The 19,435-nt window shown below is 59.8% G+C and overlaps 2 protein-coding genes across 5 annotated transcripts in view; one reads left to right on the plus strand and one right to left on the minus strand.

Moving 5' to 3' along the window:
- SH3GL1 (SH3 domain containing GRB2 like 1, endophilin A2) overlaps window positions 1-6,953 on the plus strand; it is a 29,013-nt gene extending 22,060 nt beyond the window's left edge. The window contains exons 2-11 of one of the 2 annotated variants that reach the window (XM_073887294.1): window positions 1,135-1,203; window positions 1,484-1,556; window positions 2,021-2,128; window positions 2,521-2,664; window positions 3,102-3,235; window positions 3,406-3,564; window positions 3,879-3,982; window positions 4,704-4,828; window positions 4,962-5,018; window positions 5,511-6,953. In XM_073887294.1, the coding sequence (XP_073743395.1) occupies window positions 1,135-1,203; window positions 1,484-1,556; window positions 2,021-2,128; window positions 2,521-2,664; window positions 3,102-3,235; window positions 3,406-3,564; window positions 3,879-3,982; window positions 4,704-4,828; window positions 4,962-5,018; window positions 5,511-5,707 (1,170 nt within the window). In that variant the 3' untranslated portion in view covers window positions 5,708-6,953. The remainder of the gene's footprint in view (window positions 1-1,134; window positions 1,204-1,483; window positions 1,557-2,020; window positions 2,129-2,520; window positions 2,665-3,101; window positions 3,236-3,405; window positions 3,565-3,878; window positions 3,983-4,703; window positions 4,829-4,961; window positions 5,019-5,510) is intronic. The other variant, XM_025861073.2, reaches the window with a different exon arrangement.
- A 331-nt stretch (window positions 6,954-7,284) lies between these two features.
- On the minus strand, window positions 7,285-15,260 carry MPND (MPN domain containing). 3 transcript variants are annotated; one of them, XM_025861072.2, is made up of 13 exons: window positions 15,127-15,260; window positions 14,740-15,032; window positions 13,733-13,969; window positions 11,963-12,095; window positions 11,431-11,515; window positions 11,154-11,250; window positions 10,807-10,879; window positions 10,650-10,726; window positions 9,706-9,874; window positions 9,537-9,607; window positions 9,085-9,174; window positions 8,270-8,362; window positions 7,285-7,481 (listed from the first exon to the last, which is right to left on the minus strand). In XM_025861072.2, exons 1-13 carry the CDS (start codon window positions 15,131-15,133, stop codon window positions 7,395-7,397), a joined length of 1,512 nt encoding a protein of 503 aa, XP_025716857.1. In that variant the 5' UTR covers window positions 15,134-15,260; the 3' UTR covers window positions 7,285-7,394. The 3 variants fall into 3 exon arrangements, 2 of the variants coding, with proteins under 2 accessions (XP_025716857.1, XP_073743302.1); XM_073887201.1 differs by having other exon boundaries at window positions 11,154-11,253; XR_012376594.1 differs by lacking the exon at window positions 7,285-7,481 and adding an exon at window positions 8,724-8,874 and having other exon boundaries at window positions 11,154-11,253.
- Between the last annotated feature and the right edge of the window lie 4,175 nt (window positions 15,261-19,435).

Below are 19,435 nucleotides of genomic sequence, written 5' to 3' on the forward strand. Positions count from 1 at the left end.
CTGTCCCTGTCTGCCCCGTGCCATGTCCTCCTGCACTGAGCGGGCCATCAGTCCTGGGGCCCCGGAAGGTGTGGTTTTGAGCACCTACGCTTCAGCTCCCTCCCAGTTCACCAGAAGAGTCTTGTCTCTTGTTAGGCAGTGAACTCATTTCCCTCTCTGGCAACCACTGAATTTGAGAACGTCCTGTTTTACCGTCATCAAAAGAAGTGAAACTGTCCCATGAAATAAAGTGGAACGCCCCATAAATGCCTAGGAAGCAACCAGGGTCTTTCCTTACAGAGTGGCTAGCAGCAGGAGGGCAGCCCCTGCCCGTCCTGCAGGGTCCCCTAGAGGATGGCACGGGGCCCGAGCCGCTGCAGGTGGCAGACAGTCACCAGGCAGGCCGTGCACCAGCCCTGCCTCCTTCCTGTCCCCCCACTGCAGCGGCCTCACAGCTCACCTGCACCCCAGGCCCCTCCTGACTCCCAAACTCAGCCAAGTGGGAACCCCCGACCCACTGGGGAAATGGCCCTGTCTCCTCTGGACCCTGTTGGGGGGCGGGGCCCAAAGTGATGGACTGGGTCGTCCCCGTGTCCATTCAGCCGCAGGACCTCCTCCTCACCACAGACCTGTTCATTTCCCAGAGGTGCCCAGGGAGAATGTATTTTGGGGAAGTGCTGGCCCCAGGGTTCCCAGGATTCCTTCCCAAAGAGGCCGGAATTCAGTGGGGGAAAGGGAGGTGTGCAATCCCCGAGCAAAGAGGCTCTGATGAACCTCTTCCCCACACCTGGAGCTGAACCATGGCATCACTGTCTGGGTGTGGGCACCTTGGCCCTGAGAGAGGACATCACTCAGCTGCGGTTGGCCTCAGGCAGGTCTCCAGGGATGGTGGGCACTCGAGGGGTAGGCATGGCCAGGGAAGGCTTCCAGCAGGAGGCGCCACCCTCCCACCCCGCCCTGGGATCCAAGGAGGGTGTGGGTGTGGAAGCAGGGCCTCACTTGGCCACCCATCTTGCCGTCAGCTGCGTCCCTGAGAAGCCGTCATGGATGTGCTGACCCCTTCACCAGCTCTCCCCGGCAGTGGACGTGGCTGGAAGGCATAGTTGGGCCTCCTCCTTGTCTGAGGCTCACGCTGTTTTCCCTCCTGTCCCCCAGCTGGTCAGTGAGAAGGTCGGAGGGGCCGAAGGGACCAAGCTTGATGAAGACTTCAAAGAGATGGAGAAGGTACCAGGAGAGGTGGCGCGGCCCGCCTGACGCCCGGCGCCGTTTACCCTCACGGGCCACAGCAGCGCTACAGCTGGGCTACAGGGGGGGCTCACGGACGGACGGGTCCCTCGGCCCCGGGAGGCAGGGAGGCCAGCAGCCCTGAGCGCAGCACGCCATTCTTGTGCGGGCTCTGAGGCAGGTGGGGCCGGGGAGCAGGGCATGGGCTGTCCAGGGACTCTGGGTTTGGCCTCTGGCACCCCGATGGTTGCAAAAGCCCACACCCTGCCTCTCTTGACAGAAGGTGGATGTTACCAGCAAGGCTGTGACAGAAGTACTGGCCAGAACCATTGAGTACCTGCAGCCCAACCCAGGTAGGGGTGCCAGCCAGCTAGGAGGGGTCCGTGTCAGCCCAGAATTGGCCGGTTACCGGAGCCTAAGAAAGAATGTGTGAGCTCAGAGAACTGAAGTGCCCAGGAGTAAGCAGGCGGGTTTCATGGGCAGATCCAAGGGTCCAAAGGATGTCCCCAGAGCCCTGCATTTCCTTTCCACTTCATCAGGCAGCTCTCATTCTGTGTGGCAACCCTAGTCCAAAATCACCCTTACAGCTAATAGTCCCAGCCGAAGAGAGCATCTTTTCCACCTTAACCAACTCACTGGACCAGTTTGAATTGCCCACCCATTTGCCAGGCCCCAGCTGCAGGCCCACCTTTGGAGCAGGCAACGGGCAGGTGACTGGCTCCTCTGGACCCCACGGGGAGTGGGAGTGGGAATCTCCTAGCCTGAGAGAGAGATGAGGACCTTTCCCTGAGGAAAATCCAAATCTGGGTTCCCATAGCAGGAGGTGATGGATGTGGGACCGGCAGCAACACCAGCCAGGTCCGTTCGCGGCCAGGGACAGACCTGAGCGGGCAGAGGCAAGCGCACAGCTCCTCCCCCACGCCAGGTGAGGGGGGCTATGTCTGGGGCACCTGGACCTGTACACACCTATACCTGCCCCCCTACTTCTCTGGGGTGCTACTCCCCAGGCCAGGGAAAGGAGCTTCTGTGATCGGAGCTGTGCTCCAGGACGAGGAGGCCCCGTGGGGTCCGGGAGAGCCGGTCACCTGCCTATTGCCAGGGTTCTCTGTGGCCGAGGTGAGCAGAGGAGGGAAGTCTATGCAGGAGTTTCTCCTCAGAGCCTGGCCATCAGCAGGCATAGGAACCAAGCTTCCTTGGGTCAGGGCAGCGCTTTAGAAATAAGGGTGTTGGGAGGGGGCAGCCGGCAGCACTGGCCAAGTGCAGGCCTGGTTCTCGAGAGAGACTGGCCGCACGCCTACCCAGCCTGTTCTCTTCCAGCTTCACGGGCCAAGCTCACGATGCTCAACACGGTGTCCAAGATCCGAGGGCAGGTGAAGAACCCTGGCTACCCACAGTCAGAGGGCCTGCTGGGCGAGTGCATGATCCGCCATGGGAAGGAGCTTGGCGGCGAGTCCAACTTCGGTAAGGGCTCTGGAGGGCCAGAGCGTCTGGCACTGGACAGTGGGATGCCACTTCCCTGCACTGCTCCAGAGTCTTCCACAGCACCCGTTAGTCCCCTGGACGAGGACGACTGAGATCCCCAAGAACACCTTTCCTTCCTCAGTGGGGTGAGCGAGGGTCAGAGTGTTGCCTCTGGGCCACGGCCACTGGAAGGCCTACCCTCAAGCCACAGCTAACGCTGGGGAAGCCGTGCAGTGGCGGGCGGGGGCGGGGGTCTGACACCCGTCATCGCCAACTCCTCCTGGCTGCTGGGGCTCAGACTTCAGGGACCCTTGTTTTGTCCTGAATTCTAGCGTCTGGGCCCTGGGGTGAGGGCAGGTTAGCAGTTGGGGGTATCTTGGGCCCCCAGGCCCCGGTCTCCTATGATAGCTTCTCTCCCAATCCCTGCCCTGCTGCAGGGGATGCCCTGCTGGACGCGGGGGAGTCCATGAAGCGCCTGGCAGAGGTGAAGGATTCTCTGGACATAGAGGTCAAGCAGAACTTCATCGACCCCCTACAGAACTTGTGTGACAAAGACCTAAAGGAGATCCAGGTGCTGCCCCCCCCATGCCCCATCCAGTGTGCCCGCCCTCACACAGCCCCCAGGGCAGGTTCCTCACAGCCCTGCTCCCCCACCTCTCCGCCCCGCCCAGTGTGCCCGTCCTCCTGCAGACCCCAGCATGTACCTCACAGCTCTGATGCCTTCTCCCCCTCCCCCCACAGCACCACCTGAAAAAGCTGGAGGGCCGCCGCCTGGACTTCGACTACAAGAAGAAGCGACAGGGTAGGATCCCCGACGAAGAGCTGCGCCAGGCCCTGGAGAAGTTTGAGGAGTCCAAGGAGGTGGCCGAGACCAGCATGCACAACCTCCTGGAGACCGATGTGCGTCCGGGCCCTCCCTCGGGGGAGGGCCCCCACCCAAAAAAAGCAGGGCAGTGGGCAGAGTCACCCATGCCCTGTCCATAGTGGGCTCAGCCCCTGCTCTGAGCCTGAAGGGGCAGCTGCGGGACCCGAGGGGCCTCCACCTGCCCCCTGAAGCTTTCGGGTCTCCTCCAGCAGCAGCGCAGGGGTCAGGCAGCTGGGGAGGGGGCCGGCCCCTGTCCCGGGAGCATTCTAGCAAGACTTCCTAAAAGAGGAGGCCCTTGGGGGTAGGGGTCACAGGGAGGGCTGCCCTTCAGCGGGCTGCTCACTTGCAGATCGAGCAGGTGAGCCAGCTCTCCGCGCTGGTGGATGCCCAGCTGGACTACCACCGGCAGGCCGTGCAGATCCTGGACGAGCTGGCTGAGAAGCTGAAGCGAAGGTGAGCCCCAGCCCCTGGCCTTCCCTGTGGGAGCCTATCCTGCTTTGGGCTGGGCCGGGGTGCCCTGGAAGCCTAGAGTCATTCCCGTGGATTCCTGGGTGGCCATTCAGGGCTTCCAAGACCCCACCACCAGCCTCCCCAACAGCCCAGCCCTGCTTGGAGCCTGTGTCAGAGCAAGGGGCTTGGCTTGTTTTCATAAAGAATCCCCAGACTACACTCGTAGGATGGGGACTCCAGGAGGAAGCAAGACGCATCAGGCTTGCCACAGTCGTCAGAGGGGAGGCTTGGGGTGACCTGAGGCTGGGGGGCCAGAAGAAAGAGGCCCCTCAGAGCTCTGGGCCTGCGGGGGTGCGTTACCCAGGGCCAGGGTGGACGGGGCTCCCCTCTGAGAGCCGTCACTAGTCTAGGGCCTGAGAAGGACAGCCTTGGGTAGCCGTGTCCCCGGGTTGGGTGGGCATGCTAAGGGGGCTGCAGGGTTTGGCAGGACCTGGCCAGTTGGCAGCCTCTAAGAAGGGCCTGAGCTGGGGGAGCTGACCAACTGGGAGGCCCTTTGGTTAGACCCTTTGGGCTTCTGCATCCAGGCCTGGTCTTGGGGGTCTCTCCCCCGACCCCAAGTCCTGGACAGCAGCATCAACGGTGGGGAGGGAGGTGTCCCTTCACCTTGGCACACACAGGACTCAGGCCCTGCTGGCTGCTCACAGCTCTCCCTCCCTGCCTGCAGGATGCGGGAAGCCTCCTCTCGTCCCAAGCGGGAATACAAGCCCAAGCCTCGGGAGTCCTTCGACCTTGGGGAGCCTGAGCAGTCCAATGGGGGCTTCCCCTGTGCCACAGCCCCCAAGATCACACGTAAGGAGTGGGGAGGGGTCACCCCCAGCCCGCTGCTCTGTCCAAACTGCAGAGCCAGGCCCACCCCACTCCCTCTGGGGAGGGGGCCCAGCCCAAGGTTCTCAGCCCCCCTTTTTGCTTTGTCTGCAAGCAGCTTCATCATCTTTCCGGTCTTCCGACAAGCCCACCCGGACCCCTAGCAGGAGCATGCGTGAGTGTCCCTGTGGGCACAGGCCCTGCCCTCACAAGCTCCCCACCTCAGTGTATAACACTGCCTTCTGGTCTGTTCAGAAGGACCCTTCTCTGGTAGAAGCGGACGCCCCTGGGATTGGTCCTCTTGGCCCATCTCGGGCAGGGGAGGAGCTAGGCACTGGGCCTGCACGGCACAGCACGGCCTCTGTGGGCCTCCCCATCCGCGTGAGGGTCTTCCGTGAACACCAGGGGTGTCCAACAGCCTCTAGGCTCTCTGAGTGGCCGCCGGAGGGCTTCTGGTCATTCTCTCACCCTGATGCCACTGGGCGTCCCCAGCTCTTCCCAGGAGCACGTCCGGAGTCCCTTTCTGTCCCCTTTTCCCTTGTCCCTCCTTTCTGACAAGACTGGGGGGCAACAGAGGAAGCGGCAGCCGTCCTTCAGGGGCCACGACCAGGCTGGGGCGGGCGCGGTGGGAGGGAGCCAGGGGTCTGAGCCGAGCCCCTGCCCCCAGCACCCCTGGACCAGCCGAGCTGCAAAGCGCTGTACGACTTCGAGCCTGAGAACGCCGGGGAGCTGGGCTTCCACGAGGGCGACGTCATCACGCTGACCAACCAGATCGATGAGAACTGGTACGAGGGCATGCTCCACGGCCAGTCGGGCTTCTTCCCCCTCAGCTACGTGGAGGTGCTGGTGCCCCTGCCGCAGTGAGGGCGTCGGCCCCGTCCACACGGCCTGCATCCCGCCTGCGTCTGTGGCACTCCTGGGGCCAGGGGCGGAGTGGGGGGGCAGCGGGGAGCGCTGACACTAGCGCTCACCCCCAGCCCCCTCTCCACGCGGCAGTCTGGGCCGGGCTGCTCCCTGACTGCATCTCCCCAGCCCCGCGCCCCGAGGGGGCGAACACTAAGGTGCTCTTAGAAACACTAACTTCCGCCCGCCCGTCCAGGAACGGGTAACTCCAGGTGGGCCCCCTCACTCGCACACGCACACACGTGCGTGCACACACACCCTGTTCTGTCCCTCCTTCGTCCCCTCTCTCCTGGGGTGGCCCCCACCCCCCAGGAGAGCTGCCCTTAACGATGAGCTGAAACATCTGTGCCACTGGGGGTTCTGAGCAGGCCCCGTGGCCAAGACTCACCACCCCTGCTTTTAAATTACCCCACAGCACTCCTTCCCAGCCCCAACTCCAGGCCTCCCCAGGCCCTGGCACACCCGGGGTGCCGCCTCCTTGGGGAGACACAAGCCTGGGGTCCTCAGGGTTCCCCTAAAGCCCGGCCCTTCCCTGAGCAGCCTTGGAGCGGCTCTCTTCCTCCCGCAGGGCACCCAGCCCTGCACACCAGCACCCTCCCCCCCCATCCAGCACCCTCTCCTCAGTTCCCCGTGTAGGGTGCCCCACCCCAGACAAGCACACAGACGTTTTTCTCCGGCACAAGCTGCCACCACCAGCTGTGCACGCAGCACACCCGTGTGCACCCACAAACGGGACCACAGAAGTCTTGCAGCCTCTGCTCTGCTGAAGGTCAAGTACACAGGCTTTGAGGCATCTTCCCAGACCCCTGGCTGCTGGGACTACCCTCAAGAGAGGGCCACAGGCGCCTCCCCCTCCTGAGCCGGCTGCCGTGCCCACTGCTGACAGTGGCCCCAGGCGGGCAGCTGCCCTGACGAGCAGGGCCCAGCCCTGCATCCACCTCCTCTTGCCTCGTCCAAAAATTGGCTCAACTGGGGGACTTCGGGACTGGATCACATCCCCCCCCCCCCTGACTCAGCAGAAAAGCCCTGGGGACACCAGGCTCTCCCCCCCCCTGGGCCCCCCCCCATTGCCATTCGGGGGGGGGGAGGGGGGGGAGGCACCGACCTCCCAGCAAAGAATGAGCAGTGTAGCCTTGTTCACAATCAAGGGCAGATCAAAATGTAATCCTGATTTTTTTTAAAAAAGTATTAAAGGTCTCTTTCTAGAGCCTCTTGCTTGGTTGTGGTGTGGGGTGGGTCTTCCCCCAGCTCCCCTGGACCCTCACGGCTCCCCCGAGGCATCCCCTGTCAGGGCAGGGCCACTCCCGGGGAGGGTACCTGCCCCCCAGGAGCCAGGGAGGGAGAGCTGTCCTCTGTCCAGCCCTGGCCCCGGGAAGCCCACACCACGGCTGCACGAAAAGCGTCCCCTCCTGCACCGGCCAAGGTGCCACGCTGCCCAGACAGCCACCCACGTGCCCAGTGATGAGTGCGGTGCGGGGGGGGGGGGGGGGGGGGGGGGGGAGGCACCCCCAGGTGAGACACACGCCCAGACTATTTGCTTCTCCCCTTTATTATCTGCCACAAACAAAGCCCCCAGACCCATTCCCCCTCAGCTGGAACCACTGGGGGCTCAGAGTCTGACCGAGAGGCCCTCGGAGGCGGTGGTGCCTCAGCTCCCTTGTTTAAGAAGGCTGTAGACCTGCTCCAGCACGTGGCACAGGCCCTGGTCCTTGGGTGTCCTGCTGGCCAGGGAGATCTGAAACGGGCAGGGCTGGCGCCTCAGGGCTGGGCCCCGTGGTCCTGCCCGCCCCCGTCCTGGCAGGGGGGTTTTACTAACCGAGGTACACAGTAGTGTCCCGAAAACGTTTTATTTTTTAAAGGAGGCGGCTCCCCCTTGCAATGTTCTGTGCTCTCTGCACATTCCATATCCTGCTCTCTCCCTAGCTGCCTCCCTCCCAGGCTCTCACACCCCTGCGTGGGGAGCCACCCCTGACCCCACCAGCCCAGTGATGGGGTGGAGGGGACCCGTGGCAGCTTGAAGCTCTGGTCACTCTAAGTTTGAACAAAACAAGCATGCAAAACTGCATTTCTCTACCCAGTAGAGTTGAAAATGCCTTCTGAGAAGGACTTCCACGTCAGAAGTCAGAAACCGCCCCCCCCCAGGCCACCAAGCCCTTACGTGTCCCCCTAAATGACTGTAGGGCCGGTGAGCTGGAGGAACCCTTCAGGGCACCAGCTGCTCTGGGACTGCAGCCCCCGTGCGCTCCCCACGGGCGCCCGAGCGGAGAGACGGCCCCAGCGCAGCTTCTCCCCAGCCCAGGGTCCGTGTGCCGCTATGCTTTCAGCTGCATTTCAGTAGTGCTCCCTGTCACCGGCACCACCCACATGGGGCCGAACAAGCTTTAATATCCAGCTGAAGTACTTTATACAGAACAATTTAGGACAGCACCGTTTCTCAGGCTGCCCCTGGATAGATCCTTCGGGGGCTCCCCAAGAACTGTCTTCCACAAGGGGTTTGCAGGAGACTGGGGTCATGAGTCTTACCTTCAGCTTGTCGAGGTACGTGTGCTCCTGGCTCCAGGGCTCCTGGAACCTCACGAGGTCCGGGGCGCCCTTGTAGAACTCCACCAGCAGCATCTAGAGGACGGGGCACCGATGGGACCCCTGGCGCCCGCCCTCCCACGCAGGCGCTCGGGACACAGCAGCGAGCACCACGGGTGCCTACCGCCGCCTCTCGGGGGGGGCTCCCAGTCCTACAGTCCTATATAGCACACAGGCGCTACCCAGGACCCCAAGACAGACCACCCGGGAGCGCCACCAGAGGGAAGGAAGGGAGCTTCGCAGCAGGCCCCTGGAGGGGGGAGACGGAAGGGGCACCCCCTCCCCCGGCAGAGGGAAGCAGCAGTGATTCTGGATGTCCCCACAGACCTGCCCCCGCCCCCTTGTGTAGCCTCCTCCCACGCAGCAGTGAATCCGAGATACCACAGGTGTGACCTACTAGCTGTTTTTAAAACGGCTGTTGGAACGTGGGCACTGAAAACATTCATCTGGGCACCACCTGAAATCCCTCACGTGTCTTCAATCAGTGGCAGGTGTAGAGGCGCTAGGCCGGGGCCCCTCCAGCAAGTTCCAGAACAGCAAGGCCAGGTCTGGGGCGGGGGAGGGTGGCGGGGGGCAGGTGGGCAAGAATCTGGGACTTGAGTTTCGGCCGCGGAAGAGGAGTCTGACCCCTGCTCCGATGTGGTGCACTCAGCCACCCTGAGTCCTGCAGTATCGACCCCGTCCAGCTGGGGCCCCAAAGCCCCACCCCCCCCCCCCCCCGCTGGGGCCCCGCCCACCCCACCCGGAAGTGAGCTCACCATCTCATGCAGGATGTCATTAGTCAGAAAGGTGTCCTGGACGTAGGCCATCTCCACGTCCATGGGGATGCCGTAGTCACTGGGCCTTTGCTGGCAGGGACACAAGCCGTGTCACCACCAGCCACCTCCAGCGCCCCATCCCATGAGGGATGTGCCCTGGGCCAGCAATCGGAGAATCAAGACTCCAGGCCTGGCTCTGCCCTGCCCCCAGCACGAGAGGCCGGGAATAGCTCTCCAAACCCCATTTCCGACCCCAGGACAGGTTCGGGAAGGAGGCCGTCTTAGTAACAAGGGCAGCATGCTCCGTGTGGAGCGCACACCTTTTCAACATCCCTCACGGCCCAGGCCTTCACCGGAACCTCAGATAGTGCACGGGTTATGTTCCCATTTCACAGGAGATACTGAGGCCCCAGCCCCCTCCCGGCCCCGCCTCCCCCAGCACTCCCGCCTACCTCAGGGGGCGGCATCACCCAGAAGGGTGAGATCTTGGACTCCGGGCCCGGATTGCCAGAGTAGTAAGGGGCTGCAGGAAGAGAGTGAGAATGGGGGCTGGGCCTGGAGGGGGTCAGCGGCCCGGGAGGGCCACGCGCACGCGCACACACGCCGGGCAGCCGGACTTACAGCAGAGCAGGGCGAGGCAGGGCTGGAAGCCATTGCTGGAGCCCTGCAGGCGCAGCTGGTAGTCCATCTGCGAGTCGATGTCCTGCAGCGATGGCAGTGCGGGGCTGTGTGGGTGGCTGTGGTACCAGCCCACCAGGGACAGGCCCCGCAGGAGCAGGCTCTGGTAGATCTGGGGGGGGGGCACAGGCGAGGCTGGGGCAGGGCGGCGCAGGCCGGGGGCTCTACCAGCCCGTGTGCGCACACCTGCCTGCCATGTTCCATCCCCATGTGACGCCAGCACTGAATATGTGCCTGCTGTGTACTAGGCCTGGGGACACAGCGGTGGCCAGGACCCTGCCCCCACCCTCAATGAGGCCAGTGGAGGGGGCACAGTCAACAAATACATCACAAAAAAGACGCACCTGTCACCAAAGCAAAGGCAGAAATTTATTGGGGGCACTGCGGTATCCCTAGCTCATGGAATAATTCCTGGCACTCAGTAGGCACTCAAATTAAGTGAGGAGCTAGGTGGGTGTGGCGCACTTGAGCAGGACAGGCATTTCCGGGTGCCTGAAGCAAGTAGGGGCAAGCCGGGGCCTACGGAGCAAGAGCGAGCTGAGCTGGGCCGGGAGAAGGCGGGTGTGGAACGCTTGGCACAGCGCCAGGCACACGCAAGGCCGCTCCGGGCAAGCACTATTAGAATGGCAGCTGGTATTCACGGGGCTGTCACTGCACGCCGGACACGGCATGCAGACGGGGGTTCAGAGGGAAAGGGGGTGAGCCACCTGTGTCCAGAGGAAGGATAACCGTGGGGTCACAGCCACAGGGCAGGCACTCACACACACACACACATTTGCACACTTGTTGAACTAGGACACCGTGCTAGCCACCAGGACACGGTAGCCAGGACAGCTGTGTCCACCCCTGCCCTCCCCAGAACACTTTGACCCCACGTGTCCCCTCACTTCCTCTTCCATGGTGGCGGCCATATCCGCGTCCCCCAGCCGGCTCCGACAGGGGAAGGCTCTCAGCACCGTGAGCACTGCGCAGAGGTGGGAAGAAGGTGTAGACATCATCCCCAGCCCTAAGCACCCCCCTGCCCACCTGGCCCCAAATACCCACTCTGGCTGTTGATGTCCCAGCGGCCCCCCAGGTACCCCACGACCTCGCTGCAAGTCAGGTGGCTGTGGAAGTCCTGGGGAGGGGATGGACATCGGAAGAGCGGCTCAGGCTGCGGCCCAGCCCCAAATGTCTATCCACAGGGCCAGAGCCCTTGCTATGTGGGGGGACCACCCCACCCGCCTCCTAGGTGCAAACCTTGAGTGCCTACTGTTTACCAGCAGTGACAAGCAGACAAGGTCCCCGCCCTCATAGAGCTAACGTTCCAGGGACCCCTCCCAGGTGCCCCAGCCACCTGCCCAGGTCTGGCCCTTGGCCCGCAAGGGACAAGGTGGCAACGGGGCACGCACCAGCAGGAACAGCACGTTGCTGGAGATGGCCACGTTGAACGGCTGGAACTTGTTGATGGCAGCGAAGGATGTTACTTCCACCAGGGTGTGGGGGCTCCTGCTGGAGCCAGAGGGTCCCACAGCTTCAGGAGCTAGCTCCCCAGGCCTCCGGAGCCAGCTCTGAGCACGGGAGGCCTTGTGCCCACCCTACTCCTGCTCGGGCTGCCCCCACTCCCGCAGAGCGAATGTACACGGGGGTGCCGGGGGTTGGTGGCGGCAGGCACAGGGTGTGTCTGACCTGGCAGAGTCGCGACTGCCCAACATGCAGTAACGCACAGGCACCCGGATCTTGTTTTCCACCCGCTTCCCGGGGGGCACGGCCTCTGCACGTGTGGGGTAACGGAAAGAAGACAGCATCAATCCCTCCCAGCCCAGAACCAGAAAACAAAAGCCCAGGCGGCCCAAGCAAGAAAAGCCTCCAGAGGCCGCTTGAAAAATCAGACCGCAGAACCGAGAGATCAGGGCGGCGAGTTAACAAATCAGAAAAAGGAGATTAAAATGCCAGCTGAAGGCGGGCTTAGGAAATCAGGTGAGGACCTCAGGAAACCAGGCAGGGGGCCAAAGGAATCAGGCAATGAGGCAAAGAAGTCCTTTAGGGGAGCATGGAAATCAGGCAGCACAGGAACGAAATTAGGCATGGGGCTAGGAAGTCTGCCAGGCATCTTGGGAGCGCTGAGAAAAGGAAAGGCCAGATCTGTCCCCTGCCACCTCCCTCACCTGACTTGTGCCCGCCTCCTGCGCGGCCTCCTCCCCTCCCCTCAGCCTCTCACCTGGGTGGGCAGGCTCCAAGGGCCCCTTCGCAGGTGGTCTCCGACTCTTGTCCTCGGTGGAGACCCCTGCCAGAACGTCCTCCTCTTCTTCCTCCATCAACAGCTCCTCCTCCTCCCCTTCACTAGGCGGGCTCTGATGGGGAGGGGGCGGGGGCGGGGGAAGGCCGCAGGACCCTCAGCTGGGTGCCGCCCACCCTCCTCACCACGGTCCACCCAGACCTTCGGCGGGCCTGAGCCTTAGGTTCCTGCCATTGCCCCAGATGTCCACTAGAGGGAGGGAGTGAGCAGAGGCGGCCTACGGTTCGGTCGCAACTCCCGTCTGAGCGCCTTGCAGATCCAAACCTCGCCTCTGCTTTTTACAAGCTGTGTGGCTTCCCGCAGGCGCCCTAACCTCCCTGAGCTCTATTCTCATCTGTAAAACCACACAATGACCTTCACCTGCATAAGGACAGTATTGGGGTGAAATAAGATAATGCCTTGCAAAGCAATTAGCATGCCTCCTGTCGAATTCACTCATGGGGCAAGCCGGTGCTTACAGGGATTATTTTATCAGATTCTCTCAGTAATCCCTCCTCCCGACCTCCCCTTAACTGCCTGTGCTCGGGTGACTTCCCAGTGTCCGAATCCAACAGTCACATAGTCTCTGTCTTCCTCCCCCTCGCCGTGGTGTCTCACTGGCCCTCAACTCCTCAAGGACCTCACTCCCCTCCTGCCACGCCCCCCCATGCCCAGCCTCGGTCCTCGGGCCTCTTCCCCTCCCGGGCAGCCTCGTCCACTCTCCCTCCCTGTCTATGGCAGGATGATGCCCACAGTCCTGTCTCCAGCCAGGCCCTCCCCTGAGCTCCAGACTCGGGGGTCCAGCTCCAGACTTGGAGGTCTCTTTGTGGGGGGCTCCCGGGCGTCTCACACTCAGCTGGGTGACACTGCACCGGACTGTCCCCCACACCTGCTCCTCCCCAATCCCCATCTCTCTGAGGATGGCAGCTCCAGCCATCCTCAGAACAAAATATCCCTCAGCAGTTAACCAACATCTCATGCAGCAGCAGATCCCGTCAAAATTAGCCAAAACCTGCCCACTTCTTCCCCCCATCCATTGTCGGGCTGGCCCACCCCATCATCTTCCACCTGGACCAGTTCAGTCTCTTATACTGGTCCCCAGCTCCCACCCTCGCCCTGCCTTCTAGTCTGTACAGCATATAGCGGCCACCAGAGGGCGCCTGTGGGCTCCTGAGTCAGGTCCATCCTCTGCACCTAGCCTTCCAGGGCTCCCACCCACCTCGGGGTAAAAGCCCAAGTCCTCCCTGCCTGTTCCCAGCCTGCCAGCTGCCCTACAGATTTCAGACCTGCCAGCCAGATACACATATCTGATACATACGGGTACTGTGGTCATCTTCATTTTACATACGAATAAGACTTAGGACCCAGAGAGGATCTTTGGTTGGTAAGTCCACCCAGCTGGTGAATACTCAAAGATCTATTATTATCGAAACTCAACCAGATCTGGTCCCTGCCAATGTGCCCAGTCCCCTCAGCTACCCAAGACACGTGAGCCTCCAGCTGTATCAGCTAATCATGGCCCCCCAAGTGCTCTGTTGCTTTCTACCAACGTGGCTTGGCTGTGCCATTCCTGCCCTCTGAAAACTCTCTTCACCTTGCTCTGACAAACTCCTGCTCATACCACAGGGCCCCAGCTCCAACGCCCTCACTCTGGGCACTCCTTATCCAACAGCGAGTCAGGGAGAGCTTGCTCCAGGAGGCTGAAGGACGCACCTCATCGGCAGCAGCGGTGGGAATGTGGAGCTGGTGTCGCCGGAGCCAGGCTGCCTTGTACTTGTCCAGTTTCTGGCCCTTATACTTGACAGAGGCCCAGCCACAGCCGGACTTCTTGGCCGGGTTCACCAGCTTTTTGCAGTGGGTGGCCCAGGCGCTGGGTGAGTTGAACACCTGCCCTGTTTCCTGCCACACGATCCTCCCGTCGGGCTGCAGGTCCCCCATGAACTTCTTCCCCTGCAGTTAACAGTGGCCTGGCTGGGCCCAGGGACCTGGGACCCACCAAGGCCCCTCCAGGAAGTCCTCCCTGACCCCCTGCTGCTCCCCAGGGCTTGGCACCCACTTCCGCCTACAGCATCCCTCCCAGGAAGCCTTCCGGCTTAAGTGCCTCCCAGTACCTGTGTGTCCATTATCACAGTCCTCATCAGCCTGGGCTGAAAGTGCCCAGCTCTGTGTCTCCACCCCCTCACCGGACTGTGAGCCCCCAAAGGGCAGGGACGGGGTCTGCTCGATCCCTAACACACAGCTCACAGTCAGTCGCGCAGCAAGCTCTCCATTCATAAACTGCTCCCACTCCCAGACCAGCAAGCGCTCCATTCATAAACTGCTCCCACTCCCAGATCTACAGCAACAGCAGCAAGCCTGTAAAGCACTCACGGTAGAGCAGGCACCCTGCTGGGCGCTGTATTCATTTAATCCTCATACAACTCCGTGAGGGGGGGGGAAATGCCATTTTATACATGAGGAAACCAGGATATGGAGAGGCTGAGCAAGGTCCCACAGCCAGGAAAGCGGTGGTGTCCTCTTCTGAGCTCAGTTTCTCCTTTGTGCAGTAGGGTGTTTGGGAAACGAAGTCCTCCCGCGCAGAGGGGCTCCTGCTGGGTCTGGATGCTCCGTGTTTCAGCTTTCCCTCCCCACACCCGGGCTCGGCCGGCGGCCAGGGAGCTCTGGGCCTCAGTTTCCCCTTCCTGCCTCAGCCGGGATGGGATGAGGGTAGGGGCGCTCACCAGGTAGTAGATGGACAGCACCCCGGCGCCCGGCTCCAACAGCGCGTCTTTGAGGAGCACCCTCAGCGTGACCGCGCGCCTGGTGAGAGCGCCCCCCGGCCCGCCGCAGCCCCCGGCCCCGCAGCCTCCTCCTCCTCCGCCGCCGCCGCCGCCGCCGCCGCCGCCACCGACGCCTCCGCTGCGCGTGCTGCCCGCTCCAGCCGGCCGCTCGGGGTCCTCGGCCTCCGCCTCGTCCTCATCCTCGTCCGGCGCCTCCTCGCCCGCGCCGCCCGCCGGGGACAGCGGCTCCGGAGCTGCGGGCAGCGACAGGCTGCACGGGGCCGCGCGCCCCCGGCCGCCCCAGCCACCCCGCCAGGTGCTCCCCGGCCCCCGCCAGGCCCGCCGTACCTGCCATGGCCGCTCCGCCCAGCGCCCCGCGCCCCGAGCCCCGTGCGCTCCGCGCGCCGCGAGCCCTTTCTTCCCGGCACGTGACACGGCTCCGCCCCCCCAAGGGGAGGTGCCCCAGCCTGCGGGCTGGCGGGGAGCTCGGCCGGCCGGGGCGAGCGGGGAAGCTGAGGCCTCGCGCCTGTGCGCGGACTGGGAGCTGGGGGACTCAGCCCTCCGGGACCATTCGGAAAACGCAGGCCCAAGGCTACCTTCCGTGGGAGGCGCGTGGCAACATACAAGTGGGGAAACTGAGGCCCCGGGACTTCGGCTTTCGGGGAACTAGTGCCTCCACTCGAAGCGACCCGTTATTGGATTGAGGCCTGGAGCTGGAGGCTACGGGGGACTCAGCTCATTGGGACCAGACGGGAAACTCGAGGGGCCAGAGATCTCGGTCGCTGAGACCAGGGGAGAAACTGAGGCCCTGAGAACGAGCCACAGCGCCCTGGGGCTGCAAGCCAGAATGGGGAAGGAGCCCCGCGCCGCGGCTCTGAAGCATCCCAGCCGGACGTCAGTCTCTAAAGGGTTAACTTCCAGTCCCTGAACTGATTTCACGGTTGGCCCGGAGCACAACAGCCAATTATAGAAGGGTCATTTAAACTTTAACCAATAGGCAGCAGCCGCTGGATTCCCCCCAGCCAATCAGTGTTAAGCTGCTGCTACCGCCAAACTTGTCCACCTCAGCCAATGAGCAGGAGCTCCTGGGCTTCCCGTATCCATTCAGTTGTAGAGTTTGGTCCTCCGCCAGCCAATCAGCTCCCGGGGCAAAAAAAACGCGTCCGCGGTCTGGCTCTCCCCCCGCCCCCACTTCCCACGCCCCCTTGCGCGGGGTGTTAGTAGGCGGAGCCCGGCCGGGTGTTCGCTGGAAGGGTGCGTCCCGGTCTTTTGTCCCCGGTCCTTGTTCCAGGACCTTTGCTCCGAGGCGCAGCGACGCTTCCCAGAACTGGCAGGACTAGAAGCCCAGGGTGGGGGGAGCCGTGGGCTGGGCTCTGCGGCGGACGGGTTTACTCTGCCCCCGGCTGGAGAGCGGAACAGGACGTGGGGGGCGGGGGCGGGGACGTTCGCGGAGGGTGGTCTGGAGTCCGACCGGACCGGGCTCCAGACCCTGCCCCACCACTTCCCAGCCCTGTGACTTTGGCCGCGCGGCTCCTCGTCTGGGGTTCACCATGGGGGCGATGATAATACCTACCTCAGGGCTGTTGCAGAACAGGCTTGACAGCTATGTAAGAGCTGGATAAATTTTTGTGAAGTCCACGCCTGCTTTTGGAATTTCCCACACGCGCCCCGCCACCCCCATCCCCCACCCTCCCACCCCGGTCCAGCTACCAACTGGGCGTTCCCTAGCATCTCCAGGCTCTGACCTCAGTTTATACCCCTATATCCTTGCCCATGTTCTCTTTGACTGTGTTCCCAAGACCCTGGGTCAGACCTCCAGCCTCTCCATCTTCCTCATCCATCTTCCACCCTGGCCCCAGAGGGATCTTACTAAAATGCAACCATGACCACCTCCCTCTCCTGCTCTGAATCCTTCTATGGCTCCCCATTGCCTTTGATAAATAAAATTAAACGGCTGTGACCTTACTAACCTTCTATGACTCCCCTTTATGGCAGGTATTGTTATCAACTTTGTAAGACAGTTAATCAGATAAAGAGATTACCAAGTCAGACAGCTCTTGAACGGATTACAAAGGCTATTTTTCACTATGTGTATAAAGTCCAGGCAGACCTGTAATGATAAAGGAAATTGAATTTGTAATTTTAAGACTCCCCAAAAAGAAATCTCCAAGCCCAGATGGAGAATTCTACCAAAGTTTCAAAGAAGAAATTAACACCACTTTTAAATCATCTCTTCCAGAAAGTTGAAGAGGAAGGAGCACTTCCCAATTCATTTTATGAAGATAGCATTACCCTGCTAGCAACACCAGTTAAGGGTAATACAAAAAAAAAGGAAAGAAAACTATAGACCATATTCCTCATGAATAGATGCAAAAAGTCCTTAACAAAATATTGGGAAATAGGGGCGCCTGGGTGGCTTAGTCGGTTAAGTGTCTGCCTTGGGCTCAGGTCATGATCTCTGGGTCCTGGGATCCAGCCCTGAGTCTGGCTCCCTGCTCAGCGGGGAGTCTGCTTCTCCCTCTCCCTCTGCCCCTCCCCACCCATTGTGCTCTCTCTGTGTCTTAAATAAATAAATTCGTTTAAAAATATATTAGGAAATAGAATTCGGCAATATATAAGAAGAATTACATACTATGATTGAGTGGAGTTTACTCCAGGGGTGCAAAGCTGGTTCAGTATTCAAGAAGCAATGTTATCCACCATATTTAACAGGCTGTGGTAGGTTGAGTAATGGTTCCCTAAAGATGTTCACATCTTAATCCCCAGGACCTGTGAATATGTTAGGTTACGTGGCAAAGGGAATTTAAACTGCAAATGGAGTTTAAATCGTTAATCAACTGACTTTAAAGAAATTATCCTGGATTATCTGGATGAACCCAATGTCATCACAGGGTTTCCGAAAAGTGGAAGTGAGAAATGACAGTGGAAGAAATTGAGAGTGATATGATGTAAGGATTGTACCTGCATTGCCGGATTAGTAGATGGGGAAAAGGGACCATGAGACAAGGAATGCAAGAAGCTTCTAGAATCTGAAAAAGGTAGAGAAATTGATTCATCTTTTTTTTAAAGACTTTATTTATTTATTTGACAGAGAGAGACACAGTGAGAGAGGGAACACAAGCAGGGGGAGTGGGAGAGGGAGAAGCAGGCTTCCCACCGAGCAGGGAGCCCGATGCGGGGCTCGATCCCAGGACCCTGGGATCACGACCTGAGCCGAAGGTAGCCGCTTAACGACTGAGCCACCCAGGCGCCCCGGATTCATCTTTTGAGCCTCCAGAAAGGAAAGTAGACTTGCCAACACCTTGATTTCAACTTTGTAAAATCCATGTAGGACTTGTACAGAGCTGTAGAGTAACACATCTGTGTTGTTTTAAGCCTCTAGATTTACAATAATTTGTCAAAAACGTTCAACACCCATGCATGATACAAACTCTCAGCAAACTAAGACAGAAACCACCTCCACGTGCTGAGGAACATCTGCAAATCTTCAGTTAACATTTTACTTAATGATGAAAGACTAAATGTTTTCCCCCATAACAGAGGGAAGAGGGCACCCATATCCAACACAGTCCTGGAAATTCTAGCCAGGGCAATAAGGCAAGAAAAGGAAATGAAAGGCATACAAATTGGAAAGGAAGAAATAAAACTAGCCCCATTTACAGATGACGTGATGGTCTTCATGAAAAATGCCAAGAAATGTACAGGAATACATCATGCTGTGTTTCACTTTATTGCACTTCACTAATATTTCATTTTTTTTAATAAATTAAAGGTTTGTGGCAACTCTGCGTCAAGCAGCACCATTTTTCTAACAGCATTTGCTCATTTCACGTCTGTGTCACATTTTGGTAATTCTCATACCATTCCAATCTTTTGCATTATTATTATATACTTACGGTGGCTCATGGGAAGAGGGCAAAATATTAACAGTACCAGGAGTTTGGAAGGAGTTGGTTCATAGATGAGGTTGAGAGAGACAAGTAAAGACTCTAAGTAAACTCTTTTTTTTTTTTTAAAGATTTTATTTATTTACTTGAGAGAGAGAGAATGAGAGACAGAGAGCACGAGAGGGAAGAGGATCAGAGGGAGAAGCAGACTCCCCGCTGAGGAGGGAGCCCTACGCGGGGCTCGATCCCGGGACGCTAGGATCATGACCTGAGCCGAAGGCAGTCGCCTAACCAACTGAGCCACCCAGGCGCCCCTAAGTAAAGACTCTTAACCATAGAGCACACACTGATGGTTACCAGAGGGATGAGAGAAGTAGCTGATGGGGATTAAGGAGGGCCCTTGTCACGATGAGCATTGGGTGATGTATGGAAGTGTTGAATCACAAGATTGTACACCTAAAACTAATATAATGTGTATGTTAACTAACTGGAATTTAAATAAAACTTTAAAGATTTTTTAAAAGTAGAATCTATTCCTCCAAGGTGGGGCTCAAACTCATGACCCCAAGATCAAGAATCGCATCCCCTACCGACTGAGCCAGCCAGGTGCCCCTTAAGTAAAAACACCTGGCTGGCTCAGTCAGTGGAGCGTGTGACTCTTGATCCCAGGGTTGTAGGTTTGAGCCCCTATGGATGTAGAGATTACTTAAAAATTAAAAAAAAAAAAAATTAAAAATCTATGCCTAAAAAAAATAAACGCACATCTGTGT

The sequence above is a fragment of the Callorhinus ursinus genome, unplaced genomic scaffold, assembly GCF_003265705.2.
Source record: "Callorhinus ursinus isolate GAN/ISIS: 27379988/994484 unplaced genomic scaffold, GSC_fseal_2.0 scaffold77, whole genome shotgun sequence".
Lineage (NCBI taxonomy): Eukaryota > Metazoa > Chordata > Mammalia > Carnivora > Otariidae > Callorhinus > Callorhinus ursinus.

Coding starts and splice junctions, on each gene's coding strand:
- MPND (XM_073887201.1), bottom strand. Junction 12,096..13,732: donor CCACCGCTGCTGCCGATGAG/GTGCGTCCTTCA, acceptor CCTCCCCATCAG/AGCCCGCCTAGTGAAGGGGA. Junction 9,875..10,649: donor CCGCCACCATGGAAGAGGAA/GTGAGGGGACAC, acceptor CCCCCCCCCCAG/ATCTACCAGAGCCTGCTCCT.